The sequence below is a fragment of the Eretmochelys imbricata genome, chromosome 16 (assembly GCF_965152235.1).
Source record: "Eretmochelys imbricata isolate rEreImb1 chromosome 16, rEreImb1.hap1, whole genome shotgun sequence".
NCBI classification, from domain to species: Eukaryota; Metazoa; Chordata; order Testudines; family Cheloniidae; genus Eretmochelys; species Eretmochelys imbricata.
In genome coordinates, this window is record NC_135587.1 from 22,288,272 (window position 1) to 22,310,477 (window position 22,206).

The 22,206-nt window shown below is 41.3% G+C and overlaps 2 protein-coding genes across 2 annotated transcripts; one reads left to right on the top strand and one right to left on the bottom strand.

The window, feature by feature from the left end:
• Window positions 1-3,861: 3,861 nt before the first annotated feature.
• B3GALT9 (beta-1,3-galactosyltransferase 9) lies at window positions 3,862-4,968 on the top strand. Its single transcript, XM_077836281.1, has one exon. It carries the CDS (start codon window positions 3,865-3,867, stop codon window positions 4,966-4,968), a length of 1,104 nt encoding a protein of 367 aa, XP_077692407.1. The 5' UTR covers window positions 3,862-3,864.
• Window positions 4,969-9,364: 4,396 nt separating this feature from the next.
• Window positions 9,365-20,444, bottom strand: PSMD5 (proteasome 26S subunit, non-ATPase 5). The gene is made up of 10 exons (XM_077835990.1): window positions 20,251-20,444; window positions 19,023-19,167; window positions 18,650-18,763; window positions 17,970-18,098; window positions 15,352-15,461; window positions 14,649-14,791; window positions 13,075-13,266; window positions 12,108-12,217; window positions 11,236-11,376; window positions 9,365-10,700 (listed from the first exon to the last, which is right to left on the bottom strand). The coding sequence occupies exons 1-10, from the start codon at window positions 20,421-20,423 to the stop codon at window positions 10,443-10,445; spliced, it is 1,515 nt and encodes a 504-aa protein (XP_077692116.1). The 5' UTR covers window positions 20,424-20,444; the 3' UTR covers window positions 9,365-10,442.
• Window positions 20,445-22,206: the final 1,762 nt, after the last annotated feature.

The following is a 22,206-nucleotide window of genomic DNA, read 5'->3' on the forward strand; positions in this document are numbered from 1 at the left end:
ACACTCATTCTTCAGACACTATATACTCAGGAATCACTGAAGGCATCAATGAAATGCAACCTCTTCTGGGGTGGGACACAGCAGTTGTTTAACAGGACACAGCAACATTACATGACTGTTTAGGACAAAAAGCAAAGAGAGTCCTATCGAATTGGAACTCCAGAATGAATTTTAGTTTGGCAGAATATAACAACTGCTCTGGCATTTAGGCGGTACACTACATTAACATCCCTGCTCTTACAAAAAGACCACTGGACTTTTAAAGGCTACAAGTTACAAGAACTTTGATTTTGCATCTTAAAAGATCCTTTGTCCATAGGCTGATGGGTCAGCATGCATACATTCACTTGGAGAGCATACATGTTATACTTGGGACAGACACAAGTTATTGGGCTCAATACAAGGGTAAGTGCATGAAATTTCATGGCCTGTGCTCTACAGGGAGGCCAGACTGGGTGATCTCATGGTCCTTTCTCACAGGGTCCTAGAGTCCAGGCTCCAGTCCGAGCCCAAACATCTACACTGCAATTAAACAGCCCCTTAGCCCACGCCCTGCAAGCTGGAGTCAGCCGACATGGGCCAGCTGAATGCTTTTAATTGCAGTTGCAGACACATCCTCATGGTCCTTTACCGTTCCCTCTGCAGCAATCCCAGCCATGCTGACTTGACTAGGGCCCTTATATTCCCATCTTCCCATGAGCCAAACCCTGGGTTTCACAGCCTGACGCGCTCCCACATTCTCTGACCCAGGTAGTACAGCTCCACTTCACTTTCCCTTATCTCCAGCCTTGGGTGTTAGTCCAGCCTCAGGTATGGCTGTGGACTTACCTTTGCTTTCCATTGAGACAGCCTTTCTGCTCTGCATTATGAAACACTGCCCTCTGCTGATCACGTCTCAAATCACATCACAGTTCTTTTTCTGCACTTTCACAGCCATGGCAGGACCGTATTCTGAGATACCAATGCATTGGCACCTGAATTGTAAGGAGAGCAGTAAGTAATGTACGTCTGTGGTGCTCACGAAGGCAATTATCTTAGATTCCAGAAACTGGAGGAGATGAGGGAAGAGATGCTAGTTTCTGCGCAGTTAATGTTGCGGGAAGTTTTCCATTCTATCAAATCAAAATCCACCCCAAATTTCAGACATTATTTTCCGCATGTGTAGGTGTGCCCTTGGGAAGCTGGAGGAACACACAGAAGAGACTGATCAAAAGAATCCCTCCACCAAGCAGTACTCAAAGCAAAGGTAAAAATTAACACCAAGGACATGCCAAGAGTGGACCAGCATAGACAAGGGTGCTGGTGCCTAGTTTATGCTTTAAGCAAAATCTAATGCCATGGGAAGGACTCAAGTTTCTGGAAGGTTTGAAGCAAACTAGACGGTTAGAGAGTTAAGAGCAGCCAAGGAAAGAAAAATAGGGTGGTTCATTTCTCTGTTTGGGTTTCTCCTCTCTCAGGAGCAGCTTGAGCTGGAAAATCCCATTTCATTTTGTTCACATGGCATTACCGAGAAATGGTACCGTTGAGGAGTTAATTATTTAAAGTCAAATTCCGTCTACTGATGCAGCTCCCATTGTCTTCATTAGGAACTGCATCCATGCATGTGGGTGTAGAATTTGGCTTATAGTTAGAAACAGTACCTGCTGGCCTTTATAGGATGTACAAAGCCTGCACTAGCCAGTGCAAGCTACGTAAAGCTCATATCCATGCTAAACATCCCCAAGATGTAGGGCTGAGAAAAAGAGAGATGTTGCAGAGGAAATTATGGCACCTTAAGTTGGGCTATCACCAGTATACAAGGTTGAATATTGTTACCCTTCTGAAAAAGCATCATACAATGAGCACGAACAGCCAAGGTTCCATTTCTCTGTCTTATCAAACAGCACCTGCAGCAGAGCCCCCTGAACACCACTCTGGACAAAGGCTCAGTATTATTCACCATCTTCTCAGTCACCAGCTGCACTGTGCGTTAGAGGTGTCATCCAAGCACCGGCCCAGCCCAGCCTGTGAAGTAAGACAGGATCACACCACCAGGTGGCAGGACAAGAACAGAAGCTACAGCTACACGTGGACATTAATGGCAAAGGCTCCAGAGCCCAGGAACGACAGGAATTGAGAACTTCTTCACCAAGTAAGAAAAGATAACTGCAACATTAAGCTGTGCTTGCATTGTCTTAAACTAGGAAGTTGGTCCCTTTCTTTCATAGGTTTTGCTCTGCAGGAACAACTACACAGAATAAAGCTTAGAAAGCAGGTGGGCAAATCTTATTGACCACATCAGCTTTTTATTTTTTTACAGAATCTAGCACCAACATAAAAGGATTTTCATAATGCAGATCCACAGCTCTGTGTGAACAGAGGCATGGGCCTTTCATGAACTCATCCTCCACAGACCCAGTATTGATCACAGAAATTGCAGCAGAATAATCACGTACAAATGACTTCCTCTAAACACAAAACCCACACAAGTTGGGAATATATAACACAACTTTATTGTATTAGTACTAGTGTAGCCTGATCTGCTTTACAGTGTTAATGTCAGTGTTACTTTATTCCTTTAGAAAGGGTGTGCCTTTTAGAGGGCAAATATATTTCTATTCAGGTCCCCCCCTCCCTCTGTGTATCAGAAATTAATAAAGGGAATGGCTAGAATTCTAATTACTTTGGGTTTTATGCAGCTGCAACATGCAGATTGTCCTGGATTGTATTTCCTTTCACAGTCAGGGGAAATAAAAGGTGCAGTGGATCTGGTTACTAGCAGGTAACCTTAGCCTGACAGACCTACATACAACGCTGCCTCTTCAGTTTCAGACGTGGCAATATTGCTTATAAATGTAAAAAAAAAAAAAAAAAAAATTCACCTAAAAAGGCTCCAGCGATCCTGACAGCACACAGAATTTACTGGTACCATGCAGGTAAGTGCTTTCTATCGTTTAGCTACAGTACATGGTGCGGGAGGAGACCATTTAGAATTGAAAATGTTACCGTGGGTCATCAGCTACAATAGGACTGCACTGACTCCATCCCACTTACTAATGAACATGCCAATAGTAAAGTAACTGGAAAGTCGGTTAATTTTAGTTATTTATGCTAGAAATCATGACTACAAAAAAAGCATGAAAAAGCAAGTCCATATCTACTAACTATGGCTTGTACAATTGTGTTAAACTAAGAGGTGGAAGTCTAAAACGATAAATGACGTTCCCCAGGTAAATAGCAGAAGCCCCATCCCTTAGGATATTTAAAATGAGACCAGGCAAAACCATTAACAGACATACAACAGGACACAGTCCTACATAGTATGGAGATCATCTAGATGAAATGATCAATTTCTTCCAACTCTAATTTCTGGCATTCTGAATGAGAACAAGTCTCTGTAATTAACAAGTCACACACAGACTTTCCTCTTTAGTTCACAATAATTCAAGTTATGGGCATTTAAATGTCAAAGACTGCTGCATAAAGCTTTTAAAATTATCCAACTCATGCTGGAGCATGCTGTGAAATCTCTTGGTCATTAGGAACACTGACACCAATAAGTTAGACCAAATTCAGAAAAATATTAGCATGTTATTGTATGTTGCATTTCCATATGCTGAACAAAGTAGGCCTGACAGACTAATGGGCTTATTATCACACTTTTCATCCATGGATCTTTTAGCCCTTCACAAAATGTGGGCATCATTCTCTATTTCACAAATGAGGAAAGTAAGGACCAAAGAGGAAAGAGTAATTTGTCCAAAATAGCAGAGCAGAGCAAACAGAACCAAGCTGTCCTGGCTCCACACTAGCCAGTATCTTCTGAAATAACTACCTTTAGAATCAGTTAGAGGTAGAAGTGAATGTCCATCTCTTCTCCAGGTGATGTTCTGCAGACTTCGGACACACCACTGGTGTTTTATTATATTCAACATCATGCTCTTCCATGCTTTGCTGTTTGGAGGAGATTTACTGGAGGAATACTTTCTACATTCGCTACCTGTCACCTACACCGACATGAAAATTCTCAAAATCAGGGAGAAGGCCAGGAAATTAGACATGGATCCCCTAAAGACCAATATGTCCAAGTCTTACATCATCAGAAGTTCAGAAGTCTGCTCAGATCAAGAGGTATTTCTGCTTGTTATTGTGTGCAGCAGCCCAGAAAACAGGACAAGGCGTAACCTGATCAGACTAACATGGGGGAATGTGACAGGCATCAGGGAGTATGCTGTGCTTATTTTGTTTGCTTTAGGAAAGCCAGCTTCAGAAACCATCCAGTTAGACATCAGTGAAGAGTCTCAAAAGCATGGAGATATCATTGAAGGAAACTTCCTTGATTCTTTTGAGAATCAGACACTGAAGATTGTGATGAGCATGGAGTGGACTGTAACATTCTGTTCCACCGCAAGGTTTGTTCTCAAAACCGAAGAAGAAATGTTTGTCAACATTCCAAGTTTGGCTGAATATTTGCTTAGCTTAAGAACACATCTTGAGGATATTTACATTGGAAGAGTCATTCATCAAGATATGCCTGACAGAGACCCTCAAAGCCAGAGCTTCGTTTCTCTCAGTCAATATCAAGAAGAGTATTACCCAGATTACTGTAGTGGAACGGCTTTTGTCATTTCCCAGGATGTTGCTCGGAAGATATACGTTGTTGCCAGGGAAACACCAGTTTTTGTTCCTCCTGACGTCTTTGTTGGAATCTGTGCTAAGAATGCTGGCATCATACCCATTCAAAATTCTAGATTTTCTGGGAAAAAGCACATTAGATACAATCGATGTTGCTACAAATTCATTTTCACCTCTTCCGAAATGAAAGATGAGCTATTTAAAGAATGGAGGGAGATAAGCGATGGGAAAGACTGCACTTTACTGGAAACTTATTATGGGCTGGTGTCCTGCAGAGTACTGACCTACTTTGACAAGTTTAAACATTTTAACATAGAAACAATAAAAAAGGAGGCTTTGCATTTTACCAATTAAGATTTTAACTTCTCTATGTGAAGAAACTGTACTTACACCTTTACCTGTCATCTTCCCTGTTAGAAAGTTCATCTGACCTTTCGCCTTTTGCTTTGAACATTTCCTCTCAAAGTTAGTTTTTAAATGTGAAAGCTCCCCCCACCCCACCCTTTTCTGACAGTGAATTATTCCTGATGCTAAACAAGATCTGTGTTTGAATTCAGTGATTTAATTTATGATAAGGAGTGCACTGGATGTGCCTTTTTTCACATAAAGGATGTAGAACTGCATGCAATTCTTATTCTCTAAGTAAAAGCTGTTTTAAAGAATTGGCTGTTTTTTCATGTTGTCCAGTTGTTTGCCCCTCTATGCAACTACTTTTGTAGTTTTGATCCAATTTGACTGAGTGATGCATCATTCAATCCCAAAATATTTTGCAAAATATTTTGGAATCGTATCACTCTCCAGTGAAATGTAGCTACCTCTGCATCCACTTAACAGTGTAGGACAGGAATGAAGAACAGAGCATCCAGTTGAAATTACCAGGGGAACAGCTTGATAAGCAGATTTTATACAGGAAACCCAACCTAACTGTCCTAGTAGAACTGCCTTGTATTTAATGATCACAAGCAGTCATGACCTCAGTTTATATTTCATTCAGAAGACATGGGCTATAGCAGCCCTGTACTACATTATGTTGTAATATGCGGGTCAGCATTGAATCAGCAGTAAGAATGTCACCTAATGTCTGCCACCACTTCCTGTAAAGCCTTAAATTCTCTTTGGAAGTCTCTCATCCAAGTACTGGCCAGATCCAATCCAGCTCAGCCTATGGTTGCTGACAAGATCACAGTATACCATGGAATGGCTGTGATGGGCACAGCCTATTTCCTGTTGTGAAGAGAAACACAAATTGTAGATTTTTGGCAGGTTTGCAAAAAGTGCCATATCAAATTCTCTAGGTATTTATACCAATCCTCCTGGAGTAAATGAGATTCATTATACCATATATAATTGTACACACTGAACTTTTGCTCTTATCATATTCAACACCAGAAACATTGAAATGGCACTAAGGATTTTAACTTTATGTAACACCACTTCCATAAAAGAAAGTCAGTGTAATTAACTCATAACTGTGCCAGCCCCACGTAATCTAAGACCACTGCAAATGATACATAGTCCATTGGTTAGCAGAGAAGACTCAATGTCAGATTTCAAGAATTATGATGGACAGAAAAAACAAACAAACAATCTTCCCACATCCTAGCCCATGCATCATTTGTAGATGAATCTCTGTGACAGCTACACCTTTGCCAAACTGGGCATCCAAGCAGATCAGTTTTTTAAAAAGTAGATAAACCATTAAGTTTAAACAGTACTTTAGAATCAGATTATGAAGGTCTCTGCCTAGATAAAACAAGACACTGGAGAACAAATCAGATGAGACAGCATGGGGATTATTGAGGATGAGAAAGTAGTGAGTTCAGATTTTATTTAAGGAGGGGAGATAAAGAACTGGTCAAAGACTGTTGCAGACATAAATAGTTTGCTATGGTGGGAAATTTTTGGTAAAATACCTCTCCCTCTTTCAGCTCTACTGGTGGGAACGCTAGGGTAGACAAGCTCCAGGAGGCATTTAAGGGGCTGTCATCTAACTTTGCTCAGAGCAGCTCTAAGCAACAGAATGCTTAAAGCAAAGCAGCTGGGGAATTTGTGGCAAAAGAGCCTAGTAAAACGATGATTCATGGACCATGAAATCTGGTCTCTCCCCCTCCCCCCAACCCCCGTGAAATCTGGTCTTTTGTGTGCTTTTACCCTGTACTCTACAGATTTCACAGGGGAGACCAGCTACCCTTACTTCTGCACTGCTGCTGGCAGCGGCGCTGTCTTCAGACCTGGGCTCTTGGCCAGCATCTGCCGCTCTCCAGCTGCCCAGCCCTGAAGTCATGTCGCCACCAGCAGCAGTTCAGAAGTAAGGGTAGCAGTCCTGCAACTTCCCCTACAACAACCTTGCGACCCCTCACAACTCCTTTTTGGGTCAGTACCCCTACAATTACAACACCGCAAAATTTCTGATTTAAATAGCTGAAATCATGAAATTTGCTATTTTAAAAATCCTATGACCATGAAATTGACCAAAATGGACCATGAATTTGGTAGGGTCCTAGCGATGACCAAAGAGAGCAGCAGGATAAAAGCTGTGAAGCTAAGGGAAGAGCTGCACTCAGATCTTGGACTTAAAATTGCCAGTTTTGTTACATTGGTCTTATATGATAAGTTGGTGAAAAAAATTCCACTGAAACTGCTTTTTGACAGAAAATTGGGTCGTTGTCAAAACACTTTCCAATGCAAATCTGCTTTGGGCCAAAAACTTTTGGTTTTTTAATTAAGTCAAAATTTTCTATGGATTCTTTTTTCATTGATATTTTCAATGGTGAAAGGGGACCCCTCTCCTTTCAGACACACACAGTTTCTGAACAGTTCTAATAATAAGCAGGTAAAGAGTGTGTGAAAGAACACATTGAGTCCTCAGCTATTAATTCAATGCAGTTGCTCTGGCTAGCAGGACTGTCAGAAGTTCACTTTGGAGCATTTGAAAGAAGAAGGCTGTGGGAGTTTGTGCTTTACTTAGGGCTCATTTACATGGGGACATGGCAGAAAATTAAGCCCCTTTATGGACAAACGTCAGAATTAAAATGATCTGAATTCAGTTTAGTTTATTTCACTTTGAAGTGAACTAACTAAACTGAATTAAGGCCATTTTAATTCTACAGTGGGGCCTAATGCAGTTTAACTAATCCATTTTAAATTCACACCTTAGTTAGTTCAGTTTAACTTTGAGTGTTGCTATGCAGACAAGCTCTTAACCTCTGAGATTTTGCCAAGTCATTTTCCTGAATTCTGATTGCATCATTGGTCTTTTTTTCTCTTTATGTACCTGCCACCTACTACTTTAACACCTGAGGAGAAAAAATAGTTATTTTATTTCTCATCTGTGCAAATCATAGGCTATCAACAGCATGCAAGCCACATAGCTTTGAGGAAGGAGTACAGAACAGTGCTTGAGTGGCTAGTGGTAACTCACTGAGGGATCAGTCTCTGCATTTGTCAGAAGGGAGAAAAAAAATATATACTTTTTGCTCAGAATTAAAGTGAGCGGTAGCTTTCAGTAAAGCTCACCTAAAAAAAAAAAAAATGTATAATACACAAACATGAAAACATCTCTGTGGAATTGTAAAAGATTGTATTAGACAAATGTAGCATATGCAGCCAATGTTCCCAAACACTGGTATACACAGTAGTTTTCATAAGTGACAATTGCACGTGCTCACACTTATCACATAAAGGAAGAGACTTGTGAATTGTAGAAAAGTTTACTGAAATGTCAGTACACTGTCCAGATAGCTACCAGCATACAAAAACCACTTAACATAATAAAGTTAAACTAGCCAGCCCAAGTGGAAGGTATATTTACATTCTTTTCAACAATTTTTAATATTTTAAATTTTTTCCACATGCAGGATTTCTGGCATTTTTGGTGCCTTCACTGTGCCAATGGAAAACAGTCATTAACCACTCCCACGTAAAAAGTGAAACATAGCTAATATTGGCCAATACAGTCTGTGCAGAGGTAATGATATCTAAGGTGTTTATTGGGCACCTACAAGCATAGGATTTATACACCACTATTTGCATAATCTTGAATGAAAGAATCTTTTTTAAAATTCCAGTTCCTAAGAATAAGTGACAGACATGTTACATAAAAAGTTATTCTGCATTTAACTAGTATATTACTCATTACCTTTCCTCTCCTCCCCCTAACACTCTAGCTTTTCTAAGTCCTCTTGCACCTTGCCTCACCATTAAAAGATCCTGCACCACAGCAATCATCTGGCAGCAGACAGCTGGATGTTGTTTCCTCTGCACCCCAACGCCATTTCTCCCTGGCTCAGCCAGAGGGGTGGCTGCAGTGCAACCAAGGCATCCTATTCATTTGCCCTGGTTTGGGGGACAGGGAAATGAGCAAGCTACTTCTGTATGGATATCCAACTGGATATTCTTCTTACTACTTCCTGTGATTACCTTAATTTTCATTTAATACATTTTTCGAGTATTCCACAGATTTTATTTTTCATCCTTGGAACTAAAATAGTACGTAATTCATGGTCTAAAATAAGACAGAAGGAAAAATATATAATAGTCTTGATCTGTGGACCAAAATACATTACACGGCCCATCTAGTCTGGAATCCTGTCCTCCATAATAGTCAAACTGTTCTTCAGAGAATGTGGTATAACAAATTATAATAGGCTATATAGCAGAGATCGGCAACCTTCGGCACGCGGCCTGCCAGGGAAATCCGCTGGCGGGCCAGGATGGTTTGTTTACCTGCAGCGTCTGCAGGTTAGGCCGATCGCAGCTCTCACTGGCCACGGTTCACCGTGCCAGGCCACTGCAGGCTGGCCACCACTTCCTGCAGCCCCCATTAGCCTGGCACGGCGAACCACGGCCAGTGGGAGCTGTGATCAGCCAAACCTGCGGACGCTGCAGGTAAACAAACCATCCCGGCCCGCTATCAGATTTCCCTGGCGGGCCACAAGCCAAAGGTTGCCAATCCCTGGGCTATAGCCATGAGTTACTTCCTCCATGGCTAAATTTATGTCCTTAAACATAAGGCTTATGCTCTTATCACTTTTATTCTAACTAACATTAACGAAGTTCGGATATAATTTAAAAATAACTTAAAATTTAAAAAAAAAAAAGCAGCTTCCAATTTGGTTTAACACTCACTTTATCAGACAGTATCTTTAAAAATTTAAGATTTTTCATGTTCACCTTCCACATAAGATGTAAAGAACGTTCAGAACTATCTGTTTATACAAGACTTACATCCGGCAAACCAAACTGGAAAAACACAAAATTCTTTTTGCACCATCTCCTGTAGGCATGAAAGCCCCTGAAAGTAGCTAGTGTAATTGTAATAAACTAGACCACAGATAGCCATGATCAGTTAATTAAAAACACACTTTCCATTCAGGTGCCATGTCCTAAAGAAAAATCTACTGTAGCATTTGATGTTATGAAACTGCTTTTTTCAAGTGTGATTCAGTGAGAAAACACGATGGGATCACCAAGCAAACAAACACTCAACTTAAATAAAGACCAAAAATTTCTGCAAAACAAAATGCGTATCAGCTGTTAAACTGCTTATACAAGTCAATTAGACAATGCTATTTCAAAATAATATAATAAATGTACAGGAAGCGGATTTAGGTACACTATGATTCTTTAAAGTAAGATATGCTGTGCCCTATGGCTGTTTGAGAATTACTCTCCTGACTCCTAGTTATTTTCAGATTAACACAACTGAGTCAAGTGCTTTCTAAAGTTTCTTTCATGAGGTTAGAGCCCCTAAACTGGAGCCGTTTTGGACCAACCACTGCTCCAATAACACTGGATTGCTAAAAAAGAAAAATGCAATGATGTGGATATTATTCTGCCCCTTCCACAGCAGTAGCAGAAACAGCCTTAACATAATAAGGACCTTCATGAAGATATGCCCTCAGCCTTAAGTAGTATTGGTTTCCAAATATTTCAGCTATTGTTTTGGAATTTACAAGGGCCTTAACCAGTTCATATTTGGCATCCTTTGAAGCTTTGTCAGGTTCCACAGATCTGTCTACAATATATTCCACAAATCCTGGACTGTCAAGCATCAGTTTCTGTGCCCATGGTTGGTTTGCAATAGCCTAAACATCAGGAAAAGAAAAATAATCAGGTTTGGATTTTTTTAATATGCTAATACAATACGCTGATTGTTAAGCTATCATCAGGGATAAGAATACAGCTGAAATCGGATATGCAGTCTGGGCAACCGGAGGATGGAGACTAGAATAAGACGTTGTGGATGTCCAATCAAGCAGTAGTATTTTAATACTAGACACAGATTCTAGAGTTATTTTTCCCCTTTAGATTGTAAGTGAATTATGGATCATCAATTTTGTGGCACCAAACAATGAGGAGAGGCTAAAACTTAATTCATTTTTTAGTTTACAAGAGGATATAAAGTGCAGACCAGACTTGTTTGGTGCCCACTTTGGATGCTATTTGGGTTTCGGTCTGATATATGAGTGTTGGACACTGAAGACAAGCTGAAATATCTCTCACTATAGATTTGTATACAGAAGTCAGTCTACAAAGATAGTATTTACACACATAACCTGATGCTATCACTAGGAAAGGAATTTACAACTTCTGGTCTCATTAAAAAAAAAGGAAACTTACAGTAAACACTCGTAAAGCCCCACAGTGGAGATCAGGGAATGGCTGAGTACTAATACTCCTGAAGAGTTCCAATGGCTGGCTAGATAATGCAGCAAACCAGGATTCAGTCATTCCTAGTAGGTCTTCTGTTTGCTGGTCTGGCTACACGTGGAGAGAAAGTATGAAAGAGGCCAGAAACATTGTGATGAATATTTGCATTTTTAATATTCGTTCGAGAGTCAGGAAAATTATAAAGGAAAAAATCAATTTAAAACTAAGCCACCTAGCCAACAACAGTTTAATCAAAATTTATTTTTCCCCACTTATGCAGTTCACTTTTTGTATTTCACTCAGTTTGGAGGGTAGAATTTTCTAACGGATTCTTAGGAGTTTGACTACTGCTGCTGGAATTCACAAGGCTGCAGGGGAAATTTAAAATGAGGATGCTTCACTCAAATGAAAACAAATCTTGAAACCATTTCTATTTACGTTAAAAGGGGTGGGTTACACAACCTAATTAGTACATTCTGGTCTTCAAGTAGTTTTATAATGTCCCTTTAAGCCACAAGTATTACACTACATGCACTTTCCTTTTCACTGTAAAGTTGTCCTATTCGGAGCGAAGTGACAATTTCACAGAACTTCAGAACTTTTCATTCTGAACACTGAAAACAGCTATTATTTAACAGAAATGTTATCATATATCTGCTAAGCACACACACTTCACTTACATGAATTAAAACCACGTTACTCTTCTTCACTAGCAAATACAGTATTTTAAAAAAAATAAGTTTGAAGAGTTCATTACAAAAATAGTAAACCATTAAGAAACCTTGCCTTAGCCTCTACAAAACACACAATAGTATCATTTCTCTACATTTCAAACAACTTACTGGCAAGTAAAGAAGAGATGATATGGCATCCAAACATCGAAGTCTTAGCTCTGCTGGGGGATTCTTTGCTTGGTGTCCTATTCTATTTAACAGATGTTCAAATCTACTCCCTTTGAAAATAAAAACATTAAGAAATGTTCATTTGTCATGCACATTCCCAACATACTAATAAAATCTCCAGTAACTTCTGTACTATGTCAAGTTATTAATATTACAGTAGACTGAATTAAATGCTAGAGAAGAGCGCTGGGATGCACAGCCTGAGCAAAAGCAGTTCTAGATATACCATACTGACAATACATATAGCTGCCATCTGTTGGTATGGATATTCACCAAACTGGGTTAGATTTGAACTGGTAGTGAAAAAAGTTCTGTATCGCATTTCAAATCCTCTGGGCCATTTTGGTCAGCTATTTCATCTTGTACTAAAAGTCGTCCTATAATCTTCAAAAACAAAGTGATGTTACCAGAAAACACACAAAAACATATTCATCTATGTCTGTAGGCAAAAGATGTATATTACATGGCTCTATTTTCCTCGTCCTTTTTAAGAAAGCATATCATGGAAGAAAGATGAACATCTCCTAAAATTACAGTGCTGTTGTGGACTTGCATTATGCTGCCCACTGCAATGAGGAATTCTAGCTGACAGCCCAAGCTGCAGCTCTGACACTGCCATGTGTTTCATGAACATGGTTTGATCACAGCTAGTAATGCCATATATATATTAGGCTCCTCTTCAGAGCCAGTAGTATTTTCCTCTTCCCCTATTCTTCCACACCCTACCAAAGTTAAAGAGAGACTGTGCATAGAAATTATCCTGGTTCTTTGCAGTTATTAAAACAAATAAAAATCTTTGGTAAATAAATATATTTTAAAGGTCCCTTTCCCCACTCCTGAGTGTGAAAAACCCTCAGTAAGCTCCCCTTTGTCTATTAGAATGTAAGAGAAAAAACTTGATGCAAACCAGCTTTCTGTAAAACCTGTTTTCCTTCCACATTTGATCCCAGGATTGCAAGCGTGTCCACAGCCACTCCAATCATGGTTGGGTCATGGCCTTCAGCCATTCCAAATACTTTTTCCATAAAGACGGGATATTGTTCACAGATCTGCTGTGGGCTGTCTACAATAGCCAGATTTCCAAAAAATTTCACAAATCCTACCAAAAGGAAAGCAAGAAACATTCAACAGAAAGGAAAAATAACTTCAGTGGCATAATTTCAAGTCAATAACCAGGAAAAGATACCAAAAGACTTTTACCCGAATGGCATAATTAAAGTGTGTTGAAGATAAAATTGTTCAGCTGTAAAAAAGTGATCTCACTGTGAAAGGACACCACTAGATAAAGCCAGTATTTTTAAAACAAATGTGTATAGCAAGCTACTCCTACATGCTTAATGGACATCTAGACAAGGATAAGAGATTAAGTGGTGTTTTTTTAACCCTCTTATCCCAGCCTAGACATGCCCCAACAATATACTTCAACTTTGCTCTAGAAGTAAGAGAGTTCATTTTCCATCACGCACTTAATCCATCACCTCTCTGCTGAAGCTGTAACAGCACAGCTTCCTTGCGTGTGTGAAATAGACATCTGTCTACTAATAAATGGGCTGACCCAAGCACCACTAAGCTCCACATAAAAGTTACACACTTATAGGTGGTTTGATCCTGAATTTCAGATCAAAGTTGCAATTGCTTAATATTCAAGCAGCATGCAGTTCATTCATATTCTCCACTCTTTATGATGTTTCCTTACATTTCAATCACCTTGGACAATGAAAACAGGGACTAGTCAGTCTCATTTTCTGATTCTCAAAAAAAAAAAAAAAAAAAAAAAATCACAAAAATATTTCACTCTCAATAAGTTCAGGAGAACATTTCTATTAAAAAGTATATCCCAACTTTAAGAGAAACAAAATGATTTCTACCAAAAGATTTTTTAAAAGACCTTCTTTTACTGCAAGTAACACTTCAGATTACTGTAACTGAAATATTAGAGAAAACGTATGGGTAGGGTTTGTGTTTGTTTGGGGGTGGGGGTGTTTGACTGTACACTAAAGTTTTATAAGATGCAGAGTTTCTCCCGCTTGTGCAGGCGTTTCATACAGCAACAGAGGGGAAACTTACATTTTAAAAAATAGTAAAAATATAATCTAGTTTTTGTGGTTTTTCAGACATATCTGGGCAGTGCAGTACTTCAAACTTCTTTGAATTTACATTTTTTAAACTGACTAGGTTTCAAGTTGTTGGGGTCCTTTTAATATCTTGTTTAGCAAGACAACAGCAATGCTTCAACTGTGTGCCTACTATACCTGACAGCGACCCTGTAACTTTTATCTTTTCCCAGTGACCTTATGTAAAGAAGGCAATCATGTTTTAGACCATTCATAAACATTTCAGGTACATATACATTTATAACATTCTTACTTTCAAAAATACACATTTCCTCTCAGGACAAAAAGCTCAAAGCCCTTAGTTTAACAGTTCATTAGAGGTGGACAACATTACCCAATACTGGAAACAATCAATGCATAACATCACCTGGCAAATAGAAGCCTGAGAAAGGATCAGAATCTGCCCCAATGATTATATTGGAAATTTTATCAATGATTCCTTGCTGCGCAAGATATTGACGTCCATGCTTAGTGTATGCCAATGAGGTCACCATCTCTATACTGGTAGCTCTATAGAAGATAAAGAATAAATGCTCACCTGGCCTATTTCATATCCTTTTTAAAGTAACCTAAATATCTAGATAATCTCAAAAGATTGATAAAGAAAATATGTTTTAATATTTCAAAGTTATCATTTTAAAGGTAACATGCTCCTAATATTTATATTGCAATAGTACCCAAAGAAAAAAATTTTATTTTTAATTTTCTTCCAACTAAATTTTTAAAAATAATTGACCTGATTTGTGTGGGGTGAGGCCCTGCATGCATCTCTGATTAAATGATCAAACTAAGCTAATCAAAGTGAGACCCCAATCCTGAATCAGAATCAACTTTACTTTCAAATTTAGTTAAACCAATATTTTGTTAGTGTTTAATTCTCTCCAGTATAGCCTCGTGTTTGTCTAACAGTACAAAAACAAACTTGAACAGAGTTATGATTTCCTCTTCCCCCTCGCCAATTAGAATACAGTTGTAATCCAATGCCTTTTAAATATTTTTTTTATGGATCCTTGTCTGGAAAACAATTTAAGTACAATCTGCTTTTGAAAACAATCTCACTGTCAACATACCTGACCAGCACATCATCTCCAGTCAGTTCTTCAATTAGCTCAGATATTAGTCCACTGTTCGCACAGTAATTCAAAGAATCTGCAGACACCGAAGAAATCTCAACAATTAACTAAAAAGTAAGCACAGGAAGGGCAGGTGTATAAAAGCATTTGTGTAAGACTGAGTGCTTGCATACCACATTATGATTATAAAGTTATACAGACCTATATGTTACATATTTCAAACAGAATTTTTGCCTGAAAACATTACTAATTAACCCCCATCTTGCTTTAAAAGCTTATTTCACTAATAAGTTTTCAGATTGCAGCATGTTTTTGATTTCTTCTTGCATCCTGCTTTGTTCCCTTTGCTCTGCGAAAAATGCCAGCCTCTCCATTCCTTTCTCTTCCTCACACATTTTAAGCTTTGGGACTGCTCCTTTGCCACCCACATACCTGAAGCTATACACCTACTCTAATGTATCTAGTAGGGCTGTCGATTAATCACAGTTAACTCACACAATTAACTCAAAAAAATTGCGATCACATTGTTAAACAATAGAATACCAATTGAAATTAAACATTTTTGCATGTTTTTCTACATTTTCAAATATATTGATTTCTATTACAACACCAAATACTAAGTGTACAGTGCTCACTTTATATTATTTTTATTGCAAATATTTGCACTGTAAAAATAACAGTATCTTTCAATTCACCTCATACAAGTACCGTAGTGCAATCTCTCTAATCTACATTTGTAAGTTACTTTCACGATATTTTTTGTTACATAACTGCACTCAAAAACAAAACAATGTAAAACTTTAGAGCCTACAGGTCCACTGAGTCCTACTTCTTGTTCAGCCAATTGCTAAGACAAACAAGTCTGTTTACATTTACGGGGGATACGGCTGACAGCTTATTTACGTCACCTGAAAGTGAGAACAGGCCTTTGCATGGAACTTCTGTAGCCAGCACTGTAAGGTATTTACGTGCCAGATAGCTAAAGATTCATATGCCCCTTCATGCTTCAGCCACTATTCCAGAGGACATGCTTCTATGCTGATTATGCTTGTGAAAAAAATAATGCGTTCATTAAATTTGTGACTGAACTCCTTGGGGGGAGAATTGTATGTCTCCTATTCAGTTTTACTCACATTCTGCCATATATTTCATGTTATAGCAATCTTGGACGATGACCCAGCACATGTTCGTTTTAAGAATGCTTTCACAACAGATTGGTACCTTTTGCGTTTTGTCAATGTGAGATTTCTAAGGATATATACAGCACTCAACCCAATGTTTAAGAATCTGAAGTGCCTTCCAAAAATCTGAGAGGGACGGAGGTGTAGAGAATGCTTCAGAAGTCTTTAAAGAGAAACACTCTGATGCGGAAACTACAGAACCTGAACCACCCAACCTTCTGCTGGAGGCATATGACTCAGACAATGAAAATGAACATGCGTTGGTCCACTCTGCTTTGAACTGATATTGAGCAGAACCCATCATCAGCATTGACACATGTATTCTGGAATGGTGGTTGAAGCACGAAGGGACATATGAATCTTTAGCACATCTGGCACATAAATATCTTGTGACGCCAGCTACAACAGTGCCATGCAACTGCCTGTTCTCACTTTCAGGTGACATTGTAAACAAGATGTGAGCAGCATTATCTCCTGCAAATTGTAACCAAACTCGTTTGTCTGAGTGATTGGCTGAAGTAGGACTGAGTGGACTTGTAGGTTCCAAAGTTTTACACTGGTTTTATTTTTGAATGCAGTTATTTTTTGTACATAATTCTACATTTGTAAGTTCAGCTTTCATGATAAAGAGATTGCACAACAGTACTTGCATTAGGTGAATTGAAAAATACTATTCTTTTGTTTTTTTACAGTGCAAATATTTGTAATCAAAAATATAAAGTGAGCACTGTACACTTTGTATGGTGTTGTAACTGAAGTCAATATATTTGAAAAATCTAGAAAACATCCAAAAATATTTAAATAAATGGCATTCTATTGTTGTTTAACAGTGCAATTAATGTTTTTAGTCACTTGACAGCCCTAGTGTCTAGCTCTCACCATCTTAAATACATGCCTGCCCCTGCCCCCACCCCCCCCCAGAACTCATTTCCACCAGGGCTTCACATGTTAACCCATGGTAGTGATTCACCATCAGCACTCCCCATATAGTTTTTTTTGTTTGTTTGTTTGTTTTAAAAAGAGATGCACCTGTCTTTATTTGATTTATAGTAATATCTATAGATGTCCATCCTAGGCTCTGGGCCCCCATCCACCATAATTTAAAAACAAAATATAATAGAGAACAGCCCATAAATATCCTTCAGACCTTCAGCCCACCCCATTTCAAGAGCCTTTGAGGGGTTTTTTTGGTTTTTTTTTTTTGGCTGGGGAGGAAGGGGAGAAAAGAAAACTGATTCATAATTTCATAAAGAATTATGGTGTGCTCCTTTCCCACCCTCACCCCATCTTTCTTCCCTCCAGAAATGTACGAAGTTTGCAAATCAGTTAAAAATGACAGACATGTTCCCTCTCACAAACACCCCATTCCGAATTACAATGCACTAGAGTCGTGGTGCCCTGTAACTTAAACACCAAGAACTACATTGCTCTTACCTCATATACTCTGTATCGCACAACATCACTTGTTGCCATGACATTTTTCAAGTCAACCAAAAAACTGCTTGCAAATAAAGCCTCCAGCCCATCTTGAGTCTGTGCTATTCTCGACAGTGATTTGATAGCCTACAAATAAAGGCAGTGGTTTGTGGTAATACAGACAAATACACACACACACACCGTAGCGGAACCAATTGTAGAATGAAAAAGCAAGATCAGAAGAGTCAGTTGAATTGTTCTTTTCCAATAGGCTAAATAATACATAAGACATCTAGAGCTATGCTTTATCAATGGGAGAAGACAAAATTATTGGTCTCTCTGCTGAGACCGGCAAGAGTGCTAGTTATGCTGGTTTCTGTGATGTGAACAAATCCTTTAGGAATCAGACAAGAGACCCCATCAATTCACTTCACAGACGAGAGTTACCAGATGGCAACAACATGGGTGTGTTAGAAGATTTTACCTAGAGTGACTTCAGAGCCTAAGACACTTAGATGCTTTTGGAAGTTTTACCCCAAGGCTGATCCCAGTTTCCTGAGCTATCCAACCCCCCACTTCTCTATTATCTAAGAATAATCAAGGCTGCTAATTCAGACACTATAGATACAACATAAAATGCTTTGAACCTTTCTATTAGTGTGAAAAAGAAAAAAGCTTTTATTGTTTGCAACACTTACCTCTTTAGCTACAGCTATTTTCTCTCCACCAATGCAATAAATGATTTGCCTTAATAATTCAGGATTATTGAGAATTTCTCTTACAGCATGTGAATTTTCAACTATTCTTCCAACCTAAAAATTCAGTTGAACATATAGTATTAGTCTGTTTCCACCAGATGCAAAACATCAACATGAAAAATTTCAGCAAGTCTATGTAAGATTTCTAACTAGAATCTATATACAAGTAGCAATATGGTGCTTTTGTCCTACTTTGGTACCGGAAGGTAAAGAATTAAACTGTAATATAAAAAAAAGTGGTAACAGATTAAAACTAGCCAACACCGGTCAAAGATCTACCCTACTATTTAAATATAGGAGTTACAGTCCATACCTGGGCTATCGTAAGAAGTTTAACTGAATCATCAGGATGAAAGAGTCCTTTTTGAAGTTCTTCTCTGAAGTTTTGAATTACATACAATGGATCCACTGCCTGAAGAAACCGCTCCAAGATAGAAACACATAAAGCAACCTGTTCTCTGTTTGAAAGGGAAGGAAAAACACCCCTTAGCTCAGTGTCCCCAAAACATTTCAGAGTCACACCCCCTCTTACCCCTGTCTGCACACACACACCCTGGGAGCGGGACCGCAGCTCGGGGGGGGGGGGGAGAGGGAGGATGACATGGATGGGGTAAGGGGGCCAAGGCTAGGGCCACAGCTGGGGACAGGACTGGGAGTAGAGCCCTCGCTGGGGCCCTAGGCATGGGGCCAGCAGACAGGGCCCCAGGCACAGGGCTGGGAGTCAGAGCCAGGAGTCAAAGGGCACTCCCCATGGGGGCTGGCCCAGGCCTCAGCCATGCCCCCTTAGGGGGCACACCCCACAGTTTGGGGACCTCAGCATTAGCTAAAGAATTACCCATCCACAGAATTTAATAATTTAAGGCAAAGAGCAACAACTCTGAAGCTATTTGCCACCAACTAAGCTTTGTCACCATTCTAAATTTTGCAGCGTAATCTAGATTTTACTACTACTACAGGCCTATGCACTTGCAAAACAACTTTGTACTGCTCCGATTCTATCTCCTGGCAGCCATAACTGCCGCAGTTTATATCACTGTAAATAAATAGCACCTTCCATGAGCTTTACAAATAACCACCCAAAAAAACCCAAATCCCAACCTCCTTATGGAGTATCGTCCCCATTTTACAGATGGAGAAACCATGGCAGAGAGAAGAGATTTGCCACAGGCCAAACAATGATTCAGGGACAGAGCCATGAACAGAGGGAGCCCCAGGATCCCAGGGCTGTGGCAGTGGGACCCTATCCCACAGGGACACCCAGCACCTCAGGCTGCACGACAGCGAGGAGCAGAGCACCCCCCCCCCCCCCACGGCAACAGCATGTGTCACAGCAGCCTGGTCCCTACCTCGCATGGCGCCCCCCCCCCCGCCATGACACCCGCTGCCCCACAGCGCCGCCCCGCCCCCACCCACCACACAGCGCCCCAGGTCCAAGGAGGCAGCCTGAGCTGCCCCCCGTACCTCAGTGATGCCGCATCGCCCACCCCGAACGCCAGGCCCCTCCTCCGGGTGCCCCCATCGCCCAGGCCGCCCCCGCGAACCTGTCGTTCACGTTGAGCAGAGCGAAGAGGCTTCCGAGGCGGATGTCGGGCGCCCGCTCCCGCAGGGCGCTCAGCGGCAGGGCCTGCACCGCCACCCGCAGGGCCCGCAGCTCCTCCAGCGGCTCCTCCAGCCGGGAGACCCGGGCGAGGAGCTCTAGCGCCTCCGCCGCCATCTTGGGACCCAATCGCGGGAGGGAGGGACTAGTACTATCGCGAGAACTCCCCTAGCAACCACGCTGGGCGTAACTAAGAGGCTCCTTTCGCGTCCGGCGAATTGCAAACAAAATGGCGGGCCCCCGCCGCTCGCTGGTTGGCTGCTGTCAGGCGAGGGGCGGGACTAGTCTGGCAAGTCCGCCCCGTGGCCTCCTGGCCAGGCCCAGGGCGAAGTGGTCCGCTGGGGCCAGGGTGGCGACGGAGGTGGCCGGGCCGGGCCGTGCGAAGACGTCTCGCCGCCCCCCCCAGTCACGGTGGGGTGTTAGTGACGTCACGCCGTGCTGGCCCCTTCCCAGGGGTGGCTGCAGGGGGCCCCTCCGAGCCCGGGCCCCAGGGAGCGGCCCAACCACAGGCTGCCAGACCCCAGGCTGCGGCCGGGTGCCCCGCGCTCCGGGCAGCCGCTGCCGGGAGGTCACACAACACCCCGCCGTGGCTTCTCGGGAGGCTTAACCACGCCAGCCCCGCGCTTCTAATCCTCCACAGTACGAGTCAGGCCCCAGTAACCCCCTTGCTCGGCGTTGCCTCCGTCAAACACAAAATAAACCCGAACACGAGGGCGCTGGGTATCCAGGGAGCAGCCTCCCCGGCCCGCTCCTTCCCGCACGCCTCCCCCGCCGCGCGGGCAGAGCTGTGGGGCGCCATCCCCAGGGCCTCAGCTGGCCTCGGGCAGGCGAGCTCTCCGCTACCCGCGCATCTCGCTTAAGGCACAGGGCCAGACCGGCTGCCTTTTGTTTCAACTCAGTTCTTTACACTTCGCGCAAGGGCAGTAAATAAGTGCTGATGAATGTAAAATGAAGGTAATATCTATCCGCTGCTCAGCTAATTAGATGATAACTAAGCCGGCGGCTGTGCAGGAAAACTCTAGGGCTGGGGGTGGCGGGGGAGAAGGGAATTCTCCCTCCATACTGTGGAGTAACAGCACAGCTGCTCCCTTGCCCTCTGTTTTTTGGGGGCGGGGGGGATTGAGTAGTAGAGTTACGCAGTTGTAGACCCATTGGCCTTGCTTGTCCTAGGCACCATTGCAAAGTGATGTGCAGGGGTACAGACTTTCCTTATCCAGGCTCTCCACACTCCCTTATCACATCTGTGCCCTGCAAGTCTGACAGTACCCTTGTGCTGAGGATGGTCTGTGCCTGCAGGGGAGGTCGGAGTAAGAGGAAAATGTGTCCTCTTTCAATCTAGGAGGAATAGGCCAGGCAAATGAAGCTTAGAGGATACCTGAATGTTTCCATTTTGTAAAGGGTTTTGAATGATCTATGATATTAAATATCTCTAAAAGGTCACTAACAATAGCAGAGTAACCTGGCCCTCATCCTTTGCCCGGGAATGAGATAGTTAGCAGTACAGTACTATAATTGTAGAAAGTTTTGGTCTAAAGCTAGACTTAGACCGCTGTGCTAAGAAGTTTGCAATGATCTGCTGATTAATACATTTTCTAGTCGCTTGAGAGACCTGACAGTAACATAATGCAGTGAGAGTTTGAGATAGTGTGACTGTCTCTATTCATGAACAGTTGAATTCTTAAAGGGACATTGTCAAAAAGTTTTAGGCCTGAAATGCCTAATACTACTTTTCACTTTTATAGCACCTGCTATCTGAAGATGTCAAAATGCTTTAAAATATTCATGAATTAAGCCCCAGAACCCAACTTGCTGGGTGTCCTTGGACAAGTCACTTAACATATGCGTGTGTTTTCTCCATCTGTACACACATATGTTAAGTGACTTGTCCAAGGACACCCAT